This window comes from Trichechus manatus, unplaced genomic scaffold (genome assembly GCF_000243295.1).
Source record: "Trichechus manatus latirostris isolate Lorelei unplaced genomic scaffold, TriManLat1.0 scaffold00016, whole genome shotgun sequence".
Classification (NCBI taxonomy): Eukaryota; Metazoa; Chordata; class Mammalia; order Sirenia; family Trichechidae; genus Trichechus; species Trichechus manatus.
In genome coordinates, this window is record NW_004443952.1 from 27,581,194 (window position 1) to 27,600,973 (window position 19,780).

Here is a 19,780-nt window from a genome sequence, read left to right on the forward strand (position 1 = left end):
GTCACAGTATAGGGAGAGCAATTAGGGTCACAGAACAATGTATGTATACATTTTTGTATGGGAGACTAACTTGAACTGTAAACTTTCACTTAAACTACAACAATTGAAAAAAACAAAGTACATGAGGGGGAAAAAATTCTTTCATCAATTCCTATGTTTTGACATTTGGGTAGGGGTTTGCTTTTTATTTTATTATTTTTTGGTTATTGTTTTTTCCCCTCTTGGTTCTATTGTAAACAACCCTGCAATGAACATTTTGGAAACTAGGGCTATTTGTTATCAAGGTTCATTTTGCTTCCACCATAGGTGACAACACATGTAGGCAAGTAGACACTACTCTCATGGTCAAGAACTATGAACTCCCAATCTCTAAGATCACAAATACTGACAAAAACCCTCAGCAAGTTCAACTCTGAAACCATCTCCAAAAGCGCAGGCAAAGGTAAAGGAACTTATGTGGGAAGAGTCTCTAAGGACTCCTTTGACTGCATGAAGTTTAATTCCTACCTATGACTTATCACGTCTTTAAAAACAAAACATTTACGGTATGAAAAATAACTGCATATTCACGAACATGCATGCATTATTTTGTTGTAGAAAAATGTGTTATGGATATAAAAAATGTCTTTAAAAATCATAAGCCAATGCTAAATCTTAAAAGACAGAATTAAAAAGACTAAGAAGTGAAAAAAAGAGGAGTTTATTTACCTAACACCACTTTCTTCCTTTAGAGCTTTGAACTCTAATATTCTGTTCTCATTTGGTTGGTTGGTTTTTGAGAGGGGTTTGGGAATTATATAACTAAGATGAAAACAAGAAGTTACATAGCTTTCAGGTTAAATAGTACTTCATAGCAAGATAAAAGCTTGGGTCCTCTCGTCTCTTGCTACCTTAAATCTACATATTCTACAGTTTCAAAAGTAAGAACTTTTGATTATTGAACAGGGACACAAAAATATTTCTATGTATATTTAAATCTGTTTTAATTTATGAAACAATGACTTAAGACTCTCCTACAACAGGGTGATAGCTTTGTTGCACAGAATACCAGTTACCAGCTGCTGCTGAGTTGATTCCAAGTCATAGCAACCTCATGTTTTACAGAGTAGAACTGCTCCATAAGGTCTTCTTGGTGTAATCTTTAAGAAGCAGATCGCGGCATCTTTCTTCCACAGTGTCACAGGATAGGTTTGAACCGCCAATCTTTAGGTTAGCAGTCCGAGCACAAACCATTTGTCCCACTTAGGTACCTTGCACCATCAGGGTTATTCACTGTTCTTGTCAATATTTGTGATTTTAGAGATCGGGGGTTCATAGTTCTTGACCATGAGAGTAGCGTCTACTTGCCTACATGTGCTGTCACCTACGGTAGAAGCAAAATGGACCTTGAAAGCAAATTTCCCTAGTTTCCAAAACATTCACTGCAGGGTTATTTATAATAGAACCAAGAGGGGAAAAAAACAATAATGACAAAAAAAAAAAAAAGCAAACACATAATGTATTATGACTGCCAAATACTAATAAAACCAATACTCTATAAGCAAACTTTTTAAAATAAAACTACAATATTACCTTTTCAGTATGTTTGCCCTATTTTAAAAAGGAAAGAAAAATGAAGATAATGTCTTACAAAAGCAGCAGATTCGGGAAAGTGATAAAGCTGCTGGAATGTACTAATTTATAAAGACTGAGTTCCAAGTTCAAGACCCAAAGTAGGTTCTCCATTTCTTGCCTAGATGCGTCTTCAAAGGCTACATAGCTTTGCTTCTGGAGCAAAGGTGCTTCCCAACATCCACCAGGTGAAAAAGGGGAATAAATGACTAAAGCTGCAAGTATCAAATGCAATTCTAATGCTTTGTCCCTGCAGCAATAAAATAAGATCACTGCAGAGCCAATATTGCAATGAAAAGACTACAACATGATAAAGAGCAGCCACAAAGAATATTTTAGTGGGACCTGCCATACATATCAACCTGAGGAACATAATGCATTGTTCTAACATATTTACGATTACCCCAAAGCTAGGTATGGTTCACTAACAAAGCTAGGAATGTTTCACCCAGGCATGTGGACTTGTCCAGTAAAAGAACCTCATCTTGGATTTATTCCAAAAGAGGCTCTCAAATGCTCAGCAGTAACTCCTGAAAGGAGGCCAGTCCAAATGGAGTGGGATAAATCCACCCGCAAAAGCGGAATTTCTGATCATAGCCACAGGTGACCCTTGCTGTGAAGTCAGAGGACAGACACAAAAACAAATTTCTATAACTGTCTACTAAATTTAAAAATGCAAATGTTAACACATATGCATTATACTCTTAGTACAAAGTGGCAAAAGTTTAAAACCTCAATGTAAAATTAAAATAGACACTGGGTCTTAAAAAAACTGTCTGCAATTTTTGAACAATGAAACCAGACTGCTAAAAGTGAAAAACCATGAATATTCCTTTGTGGCTACAGCAGTAGTTACACAGCATACTGAGTTACAGAGGCTATTTTAAAGTATTATATCTGAAAAACAAGTCTTCAGAGAAATTTCTAATAGACGCCTCTTACCTCATAAATGTTGGGGTGCCACATTTTGGTCAAGAATCTGAAGGTAGGTGGTGAATATGGGTAGTCAATAGGAAATTTAATATGCGCCTGAAAAGAAAAAGTGAAATGTTAATCAATTTATGAGACTACTAATTATTCATCTGCCTAATAATCCACCATATTACACCCCAGTGAAGCAAAGCTCCTTTCTATATTTAACTCATACAAGTGAAAGGCAGTACAATGTATAGGTATGCCTCAATGTTAAATTTTATTTTTATAATAAAAAAACTATTAGCATAAACTTATGTAGAATATATAGAACAAACTATTTTTTAACCTACATAATTTAACCATCATTCCGTAACCCAGAAATAATAAATGTTAACATTCTGATGTAGTTTCTTCCAGTGGCTTTTTGGTGCACACATATACTTATTTACAAAACTTATTTTAAAAAATTTGAACATACTCCATTTTGTATTCTGCTTTTTTCACTTACATGATATCATGAACATTTTCCCATTATAAATAACTTCTACAGTAAATGTCATAGCACTATCCCATATTTCAAATATGAAGAGATCCAGGAAAAAAGGTTCATTTAACAGTACCAGTAAGACGACGGGAAGAAGGGGCTTAGAGGACAAGAGAAGAGTAACTGAGGTAGGGAAATCAGTGAAAATGACAGGCTAAGGACCTCTAAAAATTATCTCTGCCATAAATGCAATAAGAAAAGTGGCAAAATTTGCCAACTTTTTCAGAACTCTAGGAAGTAACCAAACGCTTGCAGCAATCTAGGGAGCATGTATTCAAGAAAAATGGTTGAACCTCCATAAGAACAGCAAGCTTTGTGATGTTTTAACTTGCCCCAGGCCCATCCCCCACTCTCTGGAGTTCTGCAGTAGACTTCAAACTAACAGCTTACACTCATAGTGAAAACCAGCAGCCAGGCAGCCACTGGGAAGGACAGAACAGAAATGAAACGTCTTCAAAGCTCTAATCCCAGAGAACTGTCATTATTTGACCTGTCTGGTGGTTCTGGCAGAAGACCCCACAGGCAAGACTATCTGTATTTCACCGGATTTGGAGCACTTTTCCTGAGAGTATTTGTCAAAAACAAAGACAGGCAATGGTTTAACTTCACAGCTACCTAAGGTGGTGAATAACAGTTGGGTGAAGTGACAGACTAATAAAAAAACTGAAAAGGAAAAGTTGGTGTATGAGATGTCAGTAAGGCCTTTAAAAAGTTCTGACATATTCCTAAGAATCTAGAAGACCACGTGCACATGTAAGGCCATGCACATGCCCAAGACTGTGCATGCTCAGGTCCTCTGGCTGACTTTGGGGATCTGTGCAAGCAAGAAGTGAAGACTAAGGCAGAGTTCTTAAATAAGTGGCTGAGTGATGAAGGAATGCCCCAACATGCACATGAACCTCTCACCAAAGCTCAGTGGACTTACTGGCTCTCTGTCCAATCATAAGCTGATCACTAAGCTAACCTAGTGGAGACTTCAGTGGTCACACATGACAAAAACTACAGACTTTACAGAATTAATTCATAAAAGTCATTAAACAAACAACCAACAACAATTACAACAAACAGCAACAACAAAAAACCCTGGGAAATGGGGAAAATCTGATTTCCACAGGTGCTACATTATTTAAAACACCCAGTTTAACAAAAAATTGTGAGACATGAAAAGTGACAAGTACAGTCCATACACAGGAAAAAAGGCAATCAAGAGAAACTTCCAGAGGAAGTATGGATATTGAAGTTACCAGACAAATTTTAAGTATGTTCAAAGAAATAAAGGAAACCATAGTAAAAGCACTAAAGGAAAGTATGAGAAAAAAAGGCTCACCAAATAGAGAAGATCAATAAAGAATGAGAAATTATATAAAGAAAAAGCAAACAGAAATTCTGTAGTTCTAAATTACAGTAACTGAAATAAAAAAACTCAATCAAGGGGCAGAACAACTACAGATTGAAGCAGGTGGAAGCAATAATCAGTGGACTTGAAGACAGGTCAACTGAGATTATCCAGTCTGAGGAATAGAAAGAAAAAACAAAGAAAAATGAACAGAGCCTCAGAGACCTGCAAGAAACCATGAAGCAAACCAACATACGCATAATCACAGTCCCAGGAGGAAAGGAGAGAAACAAAGGGGTAAAAAGAATATTTTAAGAAATAATGGCCAAAAACTCAACAAATTTTATGAAAAACATTAACCTTTACATCCAAGAAACTCAAAAACTCCAAGTAGAAAAAACTCAGAGACTCAGACCTAGAAAAATCATAATTAAACTTTCAAAAGCTACTGGCAAGAGAGAAGCCTGAAAGTAGTGAGAGAAGCAAATCATCATCACATATAAAGGATCCTAAATAAACAGAAATCATGTACGTGAGAAGGCAGTGGAGTAACATATTCAAAATGCTGAGGAAAAAAAAACAAAAATTCTACAGCCATCAAAACCATTCTTCAAAAATTATGGAGAAATTATACAAGGTCAAAAAACAAAAATCACCTGGGTTTCTATACACCAGCAGTGAGAAATATGAAAGAGAAATTAAGGAAACGATTCCATTTACAATAGCATCTAAGAAAATAAAATACCTAGGAATGGGATGTGAAGGACTTAGACAATGAAAATTATAACACACTGCTGAAAGAGATTAAAGAAGACTTAAATAGACACATTGTAATTGTTACGTGCCACTGAGTCGATTCCAACTCATACTGACCCTATGTACAACAGAACAAAACACTGCCGGGGGTCCTGTGCCATCCTCAAAATCCTGGGAAACACTATATAACAAAACTTAGTAGTTTTTAAATTTAATAGACCAACCCGGGATACTTTAAAATACAGTAAAGCAGTGCCAAAACGCTCTAAGTGGGGTCTAAAAATTTCAAGCTTAAAATGCCGAGCCACATTATGAGGTTAAAGAAATGACAAACTGCCTGATGCAAAGAAAAGAGCCAACTGCCAATCAAATTTTATCCAAATTTGTATTATCCAAGGATTTCACTGTATAACAACACAAGTTATATATCACTTGTGCTCTGCTGTTAAAATATTGAACTTGATCTTATTTTTTAAACTTATTATAATCAATAAAATAAATGAGAATTAAAATTCTAATATCAAAAGCATTTAATTAGGAAGAGTATTATAGAAAGCTAGATGCCTCTTTCTGTTCTATCTTTGTATTATATACGTTTTTATTTTCTATTTGTTTGGACTCCAGAGCTCAGCATTCATAAATGAGCAAATTATGACTAAATAAAACGCCAACCAATTAGCTTTGAAATCTTAAGCAGGTAAAGTAGCTGAAGTAGTTACACAGGTATATGTGTTCACAGCTGCTTCCTTTATAGACTCATCTCCTAGCAGTCAATTAAACTTAAAACATCTGCATTTCACAAGTAATATAACTGAATATATCTTATTAAGAGCTGAACAATGTGGGAGAAGACTTTTTGATCACTCTACGTTCAGTTTCTAGTCCCCACACTACAAATATTTTCCGTGACTGAAGATTCATAAGACCCAAAGGCAGATATTTCTTTCACCAAAAAAAAGGTCAGGAAAGTTCCCAAATATTCATTGGAACTCAAAAAGAAAATATTTAGGGTATTCCCAAGTACAATTAAGAAGTCATTAAGTAACAAATCACGTGTTGGTTTCCAAATGGTGAGGAAGCAGCACCAGAACAAAATGAATACAAACTTAAGGTCAACACTGTGGACAAGGTGGTGGATAAAAAAAGCTAAAAATTACTTCTTAAAACTTTAATTGTAAAAAAGCAAACAAAAAAGTTCATTTTTCCACCATTCATTTACTTGTTCATTCAAAATTTTATTAAGCACTTCTAAATCTCAGGCTAGGTACTGAGGACCCACAGAAGAAAATAATCACACACACTCCTTACACTCTAGCAGAGTCAGAGTCACTCATATAACTACAACACATACGATATGTTACATGGGAGCATGAAAAGGAAAGTGGTTTATTCTGCTGGGCAAAGTCAGGAAAATCTTCATTTGTTCAACATCTACTGAATGCCTACTACATATAGGTAGTGTGGTTAGCTGTTGGCTGAGCAGTTCCCTGGGTAGATAAAAGCAGAGGAAATAGCATGAAGGCAGTAGGTACAGAGTAACAGCTTATACTAAAGGTACTGAGTTGTCAGGTATGGTTAGTGCAATACTTGGTATTAACTATGTACAGAAGATAAAACTGGATAAAGGTAAGTTGAAGCCTTAAGGCATTTGGACCATATCCTAGGTATTACTGGGAAACTAAGGAGCCTGGGTGGCACACAGTTAAATGCTCAGCTACTAATCAAAAGGTTGGTGGTTTGAACCTACCCAGCAGCTCCGTGGGAGAAACACTTAGCAATCTGCTCCTGTAAAGATTATAGCCTAGAAAACCCTATGGGGCAATTCTACTCTGTCACACAGGGTGGTTATGGGTGGAAAATCGACTCGACAATACCTAACAACTAAAAAATTTTAGTAGAAAAGTAATGACAAGATGTATATTTTAGAAAAATGACTGTGAACATTTCAATTGTTGTCAGAGAACTATATAACCTTTTTAAAAGGAAAAAAAAGGATGACATTGAAATCAACAGCCCTGGCACTCTTTGCCAGTCAATAACTGCCTCACCCAAGTAACCATTCTTCCACAGCTGATCTAAGAAGCCTGTGCAAAAACTACCAATCCTGATCAGCAGTTTGCTCTAGTTGGAGAGACTGACTGACCAGCAAATAACTGACTTTGGTGTTTCTTTGGTTCAGATTCTGTAGCCATTAAGAAAGATGTGGTAGACCTATACAGACGAACACAAAAAGATATCCAAAGACATGTTAAGTGAAAAATGGCAAATAAAGGCAATTACACCTACTCCTCATTTATCTGACATTCGCGCATTTACGATAATAGTAAAAAATCACTATCCAACTATTTTGTGCATTAACAAGGCAGCGGGCATAGCAACAACGGCTGCAGAGTGGCCCATCCCTTGAGGGTCTTAGAGAGGCCTCCAGGAAGCTGGGTCACGCTGCCCCACACCCTCTGCTCCCTCTTGCCAGTGGCCGCATCCAGCTGCCACTCGGGGCTGGCCTCCTACGTGGCCACAGCCACTAGGCAGACACGCAGGCAGCATCCAGCCAGCAGCGTCTATCCTGGGGTTCCCAGGTCCTATGTGGCCTGAGACCCTGCAGCTCAAAATTACTATGGGGTGGGAAGGGAGGAAAGAAAGAAAGGCACAAAAGAGGGTGTTTGGAAGAAATGCTTAGGAGTTTAATGACATCCCAAAGTGAGCTGAAGCCTCTGTCCTGGTAGGGCTGGGTGTGCCGCCAGGCTCCCAGCCCCTTGCAGGGAGCCTCGATGACTCACTAGGCCCAGAGGGCACAATAGCTCAGAACACAGGGCTTGCAGGGGTGGGAGTGATGCCCTGGAGGCGGCCCTGTGAGGGAAGCTCTGACCCAGCAGAGAAGGAAGGTGAAGTGGTTAAGCCATAGGCCCTCCAGTCACATAGCCTGGCTATATCCAGCTTTGTCTCCTCCAAGCCTCCTTCTCCACAGAGGAATAATCCATAACTGGATTCATCACAGTGATCAGCACATCAGTGAAGCTTAGCTGTCATTACCATCATATTTCCAAAAAAAAAAAACAGACAAAAGGATGGTCTGAAAACAGAAAAAAAAAATCCTCCATTTTTGCATAATATTAATTTTCGCGTAATGCCCTTATGGAGTCTTGTGTGTGTGGGTCATGTGTGGAATGAGCACCTTTACTTTGCAGTTATAGACTGCATATATGTAAGCATTGGTTCTTTCTGCAGAAATCTTTAATTCAAGTTATCAATAAGTGAAAGTAGCATCTATGATATTTAGATCTTATCCATTTACTTATTAAACTGTTAAGTACTAGAGTCTAAGCTAATCAAATTCATACGCAGATAAAATAAAAAATTAAACACCCGAAGTTCACTACTTAAAAAATTACTCATGAAGTACAGTTTTGATTTGACCTATACAGAGCTATATAAAGATATACAAGAAACAAATCTGAAAAGTCACACCTAAAAATACACAATTGTTACAGAAGTAACTCTGAGAGGCTTTTTCAGGTAACTTCTTACATCTTTCTTGGCTAACCTGCAAGCTCATAAGGACAAAAACCTCCAAAATTACCATATATGCCCCTCCTTAAAATACTCAGACCATTCCCAAATGAATCCTCAATGAAATTACTGACCTCACCACACATTTCCATTTCTAGTTATTCAGACACGGAACATTATGTAAATATTTTAATTTATTCAGTCATTCAATATAAATTTATTGAGAATCAATCATGGTGCCAGGTACTAACACAGGAGGTGGGAAACAAAGATATTTAGAACACTACCTCTATTCCTGAATGGCTTATGGTTTAGTTGAAAAGACAGACATGCAATTACAAATTAAGTGCCTTTAACGAGTTATCTACTAGGTGCTAAGAGAAAACTATGAAAGAAATGCCTAACTCTGCGATCAGGGAAGATTTACAGAAGGGTGATGCTGTTGCTGTTAGCTGCCATCGAGTCAGCCCCCGACTTACAGTAACCCCATGCACGACGGGAAGAAACACTGCCCCCTCCTGTGCCACCTCCAACTTAGCTCAAGTATCCTGGCGACACTTGAGCTAAACAGAGGCCAAGGTGAAAGGGACCTTGCAGAAGAGAAAGAATGTAAAAGGCTTACAGATGTGAATAAAGGCAGACAGCAGGAATGAATAAGACTTATTTTGAGACGTCTAGGAAGTGTAATAAAAGAGACCTAGTGACTGATTTGATATTAGGATTGAAAGGAAGGAAAAAAATTAAAAGACATTCAATTTTCTGGATTGGAGAAATAGCATGATGACAGAAGTGGTGATAAATAATACTTATAAAGTGGTAAACATTTTGCTAAATAAATACCTTATATGCATTATTTCATTTCATCACTCAGTTATGAAATTAACAAGTGAGAAGTATAGTCACAAGCGCGAATGACCTCCTAACTGAGGAAAAGATTATTTTCTAGTCTTCATCTTTGACTACCAGAAAGCATTTTCCCATGTTTATAATTTTATCTTCTTCAACCTCTTCATTCCCTTGGCTTCTCAAATTCCATCATCTCCTCATGCTCTTACTTTCTGCCCGCTCTTTCTCATACATGGTTCCTCCCAAGATCTTCCTTTTAACTTAATGTGCTCTCACAGTAACTTTCACTGGTTCCCTATTCTCCTCAAATATGATACATTATAAAAACAAAAAAAATCTGGGCAAGAAAAGGGAACCCTAAGATGTACAACCAAAAAGTCACTTAATATATGTAAATAAAGTATACATTGGTTTGGAACAAAAGTTTTATAGCCTCCAATGTGCAATATTAAAATAATTTTGTTATCCCACTGATTATTTTCATATGATATTTTAGCCATGATAAAAAACGACTATGAGTGATGAGATTTATCCAAATTGTTCCTGCTACTTGGTTATTATTATACAAACTATTAAATTGTTTAAGAAAAAGTTTCCTTGCCTTAAAAACAACTGTAGTTGGTAATAGCTTGGGTGACAACAAACGTGGAGTGTTTACTGCTGCATTTGGACTAGTGCCTGGAGTTAGTGTGAAATAAGGACACTTCCACCACGGAGTTTTTTCTGCTATGTCATCAGCTCACATCTGCTATAGGATATGTTTCCAATATGATGTCAGCAAAAGTAATCAAAACATGTTTTCTTATTCACTTGCTGAAAGTTTCAAAAGTCTGCTACCGCCAGTATAAACTTTTAAATTGTTCATTAACAACATGTGAAGAACAAAGTGAGTTCTAGTGATACTATCAAATGTGCCACAGGCTTTAATGTCAAGAATTTTTTAATTAAAAATTCCAATCTAAAAAATTTAATTCAGAATTACTATAGAATATAATTATCCTAAAATAAAGATGAACTATAGATGATAACAGGAAACTCCTGATGCTCTTACTGAACTCTAAAAAGTAAACTTCAGACCTTAAAGGAGAAGCATGTATACTAATATTGAGAGTCCTCTGTAGTGTTTGTTTTTTTTTTTCAATGCAATAATGTTCTCATGTTTCTTTCAGCTTGGGAAGTAAAGTCTTTTTCCCCAAAATAAATACTAGAGGAATCCATGGCACCACCAGCTGGGTTAATGTTTGTTAAACATAAAAATAGAGGAGACATTTGAAATGTGTGAACACACACAATTACTGCTACTTCCTCATGACCACCAAAACTACAGAAAAGGGATTTTTATTTTTTAAAAAGACACAAAAATAACAAAATTTTGGAAGCTGTATACCAGAGGGATGAGTGATTTAGAAGACCAAAGAAAATTTAAAACCATACTGGTGGCTGGGAAACCAAGGAGTATGCTTACTTCCTCCTCAGAACCACAGAAAATCTCAAATAGCAGGCACCAAGCACAAGTGTGGCTGAAAACAGGAAGACTAGTCGAAAGTCTGTATACAGAGTAGCCAGATCCCTAGAACCCCTCCCTCATCCAGATCAGTGACTAGCCCACTACACTAGCAGAAGACTAGAGTTTACCCTCTGCCATGGCTGAGCCAGAGACACTGAACTCAGGATCATCAGCCTGAGTTGAGCCTGGGGAAGCCAAACTGAAAATAGGGAAAATCTAACAACAGAATAGTTACGATCCTGAATTTCCTTTTATCTGCTTGGCTCTAAGGACGCAACCAGGCCTATACATACCAGGTAGAAGAAGAGGATTCCTTTCTGAGGAAACTGACCAGAGCCCCCTACCCCTGAAAAACTTAAAAGATATAACAGATGGGAAAAGTCCAGCCAGATCACCGTAGGGTAACACCCAACAGTTTTCAATCTGCTTCACTCTTAAATATGAATGGACAGGATCTCCAGACATTTGATGAATGCCTAGAGGGTTAAAAAAAAAAAACACCACCTTGGCACAGACAAGCAAATATGAGAGGGCAGTTGGAAAAACCTCAAAAGCTGTAATATCTTCAGAATGTTTAGAAAACATAGGGAATCCGTGAAATAAGAATAGGAGGCAAAAAAAAAAAAAAGACCATCCAAGTAAGAAAAAAAGGGGAAACTTTAGATACCTCCCAGAAGACAGAACAAGAACAAAGCCTTTTTTTTTAAAAAAAAATCAGAAGACAGTCCAGAAAGGTCAGCATTCACATAACTAGAATTCAAAAATGATAAAACAAAGAATAAGGTTGGAAGACTCACACTTCCCAATTTAAAAATTTACTACAAAGCTACAAAAATCAAAACAGTGTGTGGTACTGGCATAAGGATAGACATGCTGACCAATGGAAGAGAATTGAGAGTCTAAAAATAAACCCTCACATTTATGGTCAATTTTTTTCAACAAGGGTGCCAAGACCATTCAATGGGGGAAAGAACAGTCTCTTCAACAAACGGTGCTGGGAAAACTGGATATCCACATGCAAAAGAATGAAGCTGAACACCTACCTTACTTACACCACCATATGCAAAAATTAACTGAAAATGGATCAAAGACCTAAATTTAAGAGCTAAAACTATAAAACTCTTAGAAGAAAATATATGGAGAAGATCTGCATGACCTTTGATTTGGCAATGGTTTCTTAAATATGACACTATAAACAGAGGCAACAAAAGAAAAAAATAGATAAACTGGACTTCATTAAAATTAAAAACTTACAGAAAGGACACTATCAAGAAAGTGAAAAGACAACCCACAGAACAGGCTCTTATAGTACTGGTAATGTTCTGTTTCTGACGGTGGGTAATGGATATATGGATGACCCAGTTTGTGAAGATAGATCAAGCTTATGATATATGTACTTTTGACGTATGTACTTTTCTATATGAACATACTTTGATAAAATGAAAAATGTTTACTTTCAATAAAAAAGTTAAAATAAGACAATCTTATGTATTAAGAGATTTATATTTCTGACAGAATTCAGGGATAAATTACTGGTAAGCACATCAGAAAACTAAGTAAATGGGGTGGAGAGGACAATCATTAACTCCAGCAAAAACAAGACACTTCATATGAAAAAAAAGGTAATGATGGCATAGAACATGGCTCAACTGGAACTATTATTTACATAATCACATTAATGTAAACACTTAAAATTAATCTAAACCAAAATTATAACTAAATTGTTAGAAGGGTGGGAGAGTTAATGAATGTATCTGTGGGATGGAGTGCTATAGTAATGAGAGAACTCCATTTTCCATAGTACAAATTCACTAGTTATTAACAAAACAACAGTAAAATGAGAAAATAAACAGAAAATAAAAATATTTATAAATATGAGGACAAATACCAGAAGAAAGAGTTTCTACCCCTGAACTCTGTGGGAGGAAGGGTTCAGGGACAGGAAAAGGATACGGCAGTGTTTTTCATTATAAATCTTGTAGGATAACTAGATCTTTCAAACCATTTACATGTATTACTTTGATAACTTTAAAAATAGGTTTAGTGGGAATGCAAAATGGTACAGCCGCTGTGGAAAAGTTGGGCAGTTCCTCAAAAGTTAAACATAGAACTACCATATAAACCAACAATCCCAATCCTAGGTATATACCCAAAATAACTAAAAGCAGGAACACAGACAGAAACTTGTACACCAATGTTCACTGCAGCACCGTTCATAATAGGCAAAAGGTGGAAACAACCTAAAAGTCCATCAGTGGATGAATGAATAAACAAAATGTGGCATATACGTACGATGGAATATTACTCAGCTATAAAGAGAAAATTAAGTCCTGATATATGCTACCACACGGATGAACCTCGAAAACATTATGCTGAGTGAAATAAGTCAGTCACAAAAGGACACGTATTGTATGATCTCATTTATACGAAACAGACAAGTGTATAGAGACCAAAGTTTATTAGTAGTTACCAGGTGTGGGGATTTGCTTAGGGAGCACTGAGTTTCTGTTAATGGTGATAAAATAATTCGGAAATGGATAGTGGTGATGGTTGCAGATGATGAATGTAACCAATGTCACTGAACTATACATGTAAAAAATGCTGAACTGGCAAATGTTTTGTTATGTACTGTTACCACACTAAAACAATTTTTAAAAATAGATTTTTTTTTTTAAAAAAAGACCAGACTTACTGGTCTGACAGAGACTGGAGGAACCCCCAAGATATGGCCCCCAGACACCATCATAACTCAGAATTGAAGCTACTCCCGAAGTTCATCTTTCAGCCAAAGATTAGACAGGCCTATAAAACAACAATAACACATGTGACGAACATGCTTCTTAGACCAATCGAGTATACGAGACCAAATGGGCAACACTGCCCAAAAGCAAAGACAAGAAGGCAGGAAAAGAGAGGAAAACTGGACAAATGAACATGGAGTACCCAGGGTGGAAAGGGGGAGAGCGCTGACACATTGTGGGGACAGGAACCAAAGTCACAAAACAATTTGTGTATAAATTTTGAATGAGATACTAATTTGCTCTGTAAACTTTCACCTAAAGTATGCGTGCGCACGCGCGCGCACACACACACAGGATAACTGACTGGTGTCTTAGTATCTAGTGCTGCTATAACAGAAATATCACAAGTGGATGGCTTTAACAAACATAAATTTATTCTCTCACAGTCTAGGAGGCTAAACCCTTTGCCGTCAAGTTGATTGCAACTCATACAGACCCTATAAGACAGGGTAGAACTGCCCCATAGGGTATCCAAGGAGCAACTGATGGATTTAAACTGCCTACCTTTTGGTTAGCAGCCAAGCTCTTAACCACTGTGCCATCAGGACACCAGCTCCCCAGGAATGCTTTCTCTCTCTGTATGTTCTGGGGAAAGGTCCTTGCCACCAATCTTTCCCTGGTCTAGGAGCTTCTCAGCACAGGGACCCCAGGTCCAAAGGATGCACTCCGCTCCCAGAGCTTCTTTCTTGGTGGCATGAAGTACCACTCTTCTCTGTTTCCTTCTCTATTTTAAATCCCAAAAGAGATTGGCTCAAGATACAACTTAATCCTGCAGATTGAGTCCTGTCATTAACATAACTGCCTCTAATCCTGCCTCGTTAACATCACAGAGGTTAGGATTTAAAACACACAGGATAATCACATCAGATCACAAAATGGTGGAAAATCATGCAATACTGGGAATCATCGCCTAACCAAGTTGACACACATTTTTGGGGGACACAATTCAATTCATAACAACCAGTCAAAGCAAAAATTTTAAAAAAAATAATACATTGTGAAGTTTCTAACATAAGTATAATAAAATACAATAACACAAGGATTGGAAGTGGAAATTTTAAGTATACTGTTGTAAGTTTCTTACATTATACCTGAAGCTGTATAATATTTTAGAAGCAGACCGTGATAAGTTAAAAATATTGTAAACTCTAAAGCAACCACTTAAATACTAAGATGTATAATTTAATAAACCAAGAGTGGAGATAAAATGGAATTATTAAAAAAAAAAAAAAGGTTTATTTGTTAATAACAACAGAATTATGTGGCATTTTGGCCTCTCACAGAATTCCTACTATATGACCACGTGCTGTAGGTAACTCATGAATGATTTGTTATAGCTAACCTAAGAATAATGGGAACCTTGGCAGCCAGGATGAGATATCCTGGGTTCTTGGTCTTCTGAACACATGAGCTGAAAGCTAAGTGCTTTTGTGTTTTCAGCCACAAGAAAAGCATTCAGTGCTAAGGGATTATTTCTCTCAGCTTTCTGCCCTTATTAACAAGGCATCTTCAGCAGTATATATTTACACACATGAACAGTGGTAAATAAAATTACTAAGCAGTTTTGTCTCTATATTAGGAGAATGTACCAATAACAAGTTAAAAATGATTCTGCATAATTATCAACTCCAAAAGGTACAGATAACAAGATAAAAATAAGTATCAATTATATTCTTTCTAAATTTGTTTTTCATGGACAACTTTCTCTAGTCATGACTTTCTCTAGTCATGACACCAAAGGTTAAAACCCTAACAGAGATGACTGATGAATTTTATAATATAAAATACGTAGCATAAAAATTAAACAATTTTATATAACAAAACATACCATAAACATGGTTAAAAGGCAAAACCACGAACTATCTATAGTAAAACAAGTAAAAAAAGAGAAATATACTCTACTACTTAGGAGCCTATTCATGGAATCTCTAGGGCTTTGAGAAGCCTAGATAGAAAACCACTCCTACAGGCAAAGTGAATCAGCAACTTTTAAGAAATATTAGGATAATTTTCTTTACGTATGCAACTAGGAAATGATATGACGGTACACAACATATAACTGATCCAAGCAGAGGGAAGTACATGCCAAGCACCAAGTTTATTAATAACAAGAAAAGGATTTTAATAGTCATCTGCCTGCATTATGAACTATATTTTGCATTCCTGCCTGTCTTAGTTATCTAGTGCTGCTATAACAGAAATACCACAAGTCAGTGGCTTTAACAACAGAAAATTTATTCTTTCACAGCCTAGGAAGCTAGAAATCTGAATTCAGGGCACCAGCTCCAGGTGAAGGGTTTCTCTCTCTGTCAGCTCTGGGGGAAGGTCCTTGTCATCAATCTTTCCCTAGGATGTCGGAGCTTCTCAGCACAGGGATCCCAGGTCCAAAGGACCAGCTGCACTCCTGGTTCTTCTTGCTTGGTGGTAAAGAGGTCCCTCTCCTCTCTGCCCCCTTCTCTCTTTTATATCTCAAAAGAGACTGACTCAAGATACAAGCTAATCCTATAGATTGATTCCTGCTTCAGGAACATAACTGCCTCTAATTCTGCCTCATTCACATCCTAGAGGTTAGGATTTACAACATATAAGATAATCACATCAGATCACAAAATGGTGGACAACCACACAATACTGGGAATCATGACCTAGCCAAGTTGATACATATTTTTGGGGGAACACAATTCAATTCATAATACTGCCTAACTAGCTGCCAGGGAAAAACACTACAGATTCTTGAGCAGGGGGCTAACATAATTAAAGTGCTATTTCAGAAAGAATAATCTGATAAGATGTATGCATGACAACTGAAGGGGGCTAAAATAACTCACTGGAATCCATTTAGGAACCCAGATATGAAGTTACAAAAGTCTAGACTATCACAGCGGCCACGACAAAAGAGAAAAAGGAATAAATCTAACTCTTCGCTATGTTTCTCATATCAGATGACAAGCAATAAAGTTTTGTCACCAAAGGTGAAAGCAAATCAACAAATGATACCTGCAGTGGCAGTCATATGGAGAATAATAGACTGAAAAGATTTAAAACTCTTTTCTTCACTAATCCATATTTTACTCTGTCAAATAATAATAAAGGTTAAATATATGTCATCTTTTTTCAAAATCAAAAATTGTTACTTCAACTTCTGAGGTAAAGAAAAGAGATCCTCATTAAAATTGCAGAGGACTATGTCAGATCCTGTTGCCTCACATTATCTAATTACTTGTTAAAACTTAACAGAGTTATCTCCTATTCTTTTTTACCACACCACCCCCAGAAAGGAAAAAAAAAGGCATGTGTCAGACGTGCCAAATAAGTCAAAAATGGAAATTTGATGTTATACAACCATGGATCTGTGAAAATTCTGATTTCAAACACACATGAATTCAAGAGTGAACAAATGTGACATACAGAGAAATCATTTAGAAAACGTACTGGCAGTACTGTTTCTACTTTACCAAAGAATGGTAGGGCATAGAGGTATGAAATGCATACCATGCCAATATCACAAGATGCTGGATCCTCACTCTCCCAAAAAGGTATCCGCCACCTGCACCCTAATTAATGATAGAGAATGTTAGAGAAAGTAATTAGCAATCAAAAGGAAAGGGGAAGGTAATAAAATACTAACTTACACCGAAGGCTAAGATGCCAGGAGAAAAAGAAGCTTATGCAGGAAAGTTTATTTGCCTGTCAGGAAAGTTTTATTCCCAATCAAGAGAATTTCCTCTACAAAATTATTTGAAAAACATGCCTTCCTAAAATTCAATTATACTAATAAAAAATTCGGACACTGTCATGGATTGAATTGTGTCCCCCCAAAATGTGTGTCAACTTAGCTAGGCCATGACTCCCAGTATCGTGTAACTGTACACCATTTTGTCATCTGATATAACTTTCCTGTGTGTTGTAAATCCTGTCTCTAGGATGTTAATGAGATGGGATTAGTGGCAGTTATGTTAATGAGTCAGGACTCAATCTATGATTGTGTTTTAAGCCAATCTCTTTTGAGATATAAAAGAGAGAAGTGAGCAGAGAGACACATGGGGACCATACCACCAAGAAACAAGTCAGGAAAATAGTGCGTCTTTTGGACCCAGGGTCCCTGTGCTGAGGAGCTCCTAGTCCAGGAGAAAATTGATGATAAGGACCTTCCTCCAGAATCCACAGAGAGAGGAAGCCTTCCCTTACAGCTGGTGCTCTGAATTTGGACTTCTAACCTCCCAGACTGTGAGAGAATAAATTTCTCTTTGTTAAAGCCATCCATTTGTGCTATTTCTGTTATAGTAGCACTAGATGACTAAGAGACACACACACAAGGATTATATACTTAACATTTAAAAAAAAAAAAAAATTGCATCTTATTGAGTCCAAAATCACTCTGGAAAACAAAACAAAGAAAAATAATGACTCAAGGCTCTGATGCCACACAAAGCCATATGTAAACTTGTACCTTCAACTATTCAGGAAAAATTCCTAGTTCTAATAAGGTTTCCAAAATAAGCATGTAAAGAAGAAAAACAGTTTTGAGAGTCTTATCCTACTCTTAAGACTTTATGACTCCATTTTAATGCTTTATATAAATCATTCTTGTGGGCACTTAGAAAATAGGACCTTTCAGTTAAAACAGGGATATTCTCAAGGGTCTAAAATTATCACCCCAACAAGGCTTGCACTAATCCAAAACACACAAAATAATAAGTGTTGGAGAGGTTGTGGAGAGATTGGAAAGTTTATGCCGTGCTGCTGGGAATGTAAAATGGTACAACCACTTTGGAAAACAATTTGGCGTCTCCTTAAAAAGCTAGAAATAGAAGTACCATATGATCCAGCAATCCTACTCCTACAAATATATCCTAGAGAAACAAGAGCTGTCATATGAACAGATATATGCACACCCCTGTTCACTGCAGCACTGTTCGTAACAGCAAAAAGATGGAAACAATCTAGGTGCCCATCAACAGATGAAAGGATAAACAAATTATGGTACATACACACAATGGAATACTATGCAACGATAAAGAACACTGATGAATCCGCGAAACATCTCACAACATGGATGAATCTGGAGGGCATTACGCTGAGTGAAATTAGTCGCAAAAGGACAAATATTATATGAGACCACTATTGTAAGAAATCAAGAAAAGGTTTAAATACAGAAAAAAGCATTTTTTATGGCTACGAGGGTGGGGAGGGAGGAGGAGGGGAATTCACTAACTAGATAATAGAGAAGGATCAACTTCGGTGGAGGGAAGGACAACACACAATACAGGGGAATTCAGCACAACTGGACCAAAGCAAAAGCTAAGAAGTTTCCTGGATACATCCAAATGCTTTTCAGGACACAGTAGCTGAGGCTGGGGTCTGGGGACCACAGTTTTGGGGGACATCTAGGTCAACTGGCATAACAAAGTTTATTAAGAAAATGTTCTGCATCCCACTTTGGTGAGTGGCCTCTGAGTTCTTAAAAGCTTGCTAGCGGCCATCTAAGATGTATCAATTGGTCCCATCCCACTTGGAGCAAAGGTGAATGAAGAAAACCAAAGACAGAAGGAAAATATTAGCCGAAGAGACTAAAGGACCACATAAACCAGAGACACCACCAGCCTGGGACCGGAAGAACTAGATGGTGACTGGCTGCCACCAATGACCGCCCTGACAGGGAACACAACAGAGAGTCCTGGATGGAGCAGGAGAAAAGTGTGGAGCAGAACTCAAATTCACATAAAAAGACCAGACTTAATGGTCTGATGGAGATTGAAACTATGGCCCCCAGATAGTCTGTTAATCCAGAACTGAAACCATTCCCAAAGCCCACTCTTCAGACAAAGATTAGACAGGCCTTTAAAACAAAAAAATCATACACATGAGGAATGTGCTTCCTAGTTCAATCAGACACACGAGACCAAGTGGGCAGCTCCTGTCAGGAGGCAGGATGAGAAGGCAAGAAGGGACAG

The 19,780-nt window shown here is 37.2% G+C and overlaps 1 protein-coding gene across 1 annotated transcript in view; it reads right to left on the reverse strand.

Moving 5' to 3' along the window:
- The window catches only part of UBE2R2 (ubiquitin conjugating enzyme E2 R2), a 109,183-nt gene that overhangs the window by 39,855 nt on the left and 49,548 nt on the right, over positions 1-19,780 (reverse strand). Inside the window, exon 2 of the mRNA XM_004372330.1 lies at positions 2,554-2,640. Within this exon, the coding sequence (XP_004372387.1) occupies positions 2,554-2,640 (87 nt within the window). The remainder of the gene's footprint in view (positions 1-2,553; positions 2,641-19,780) is intronic.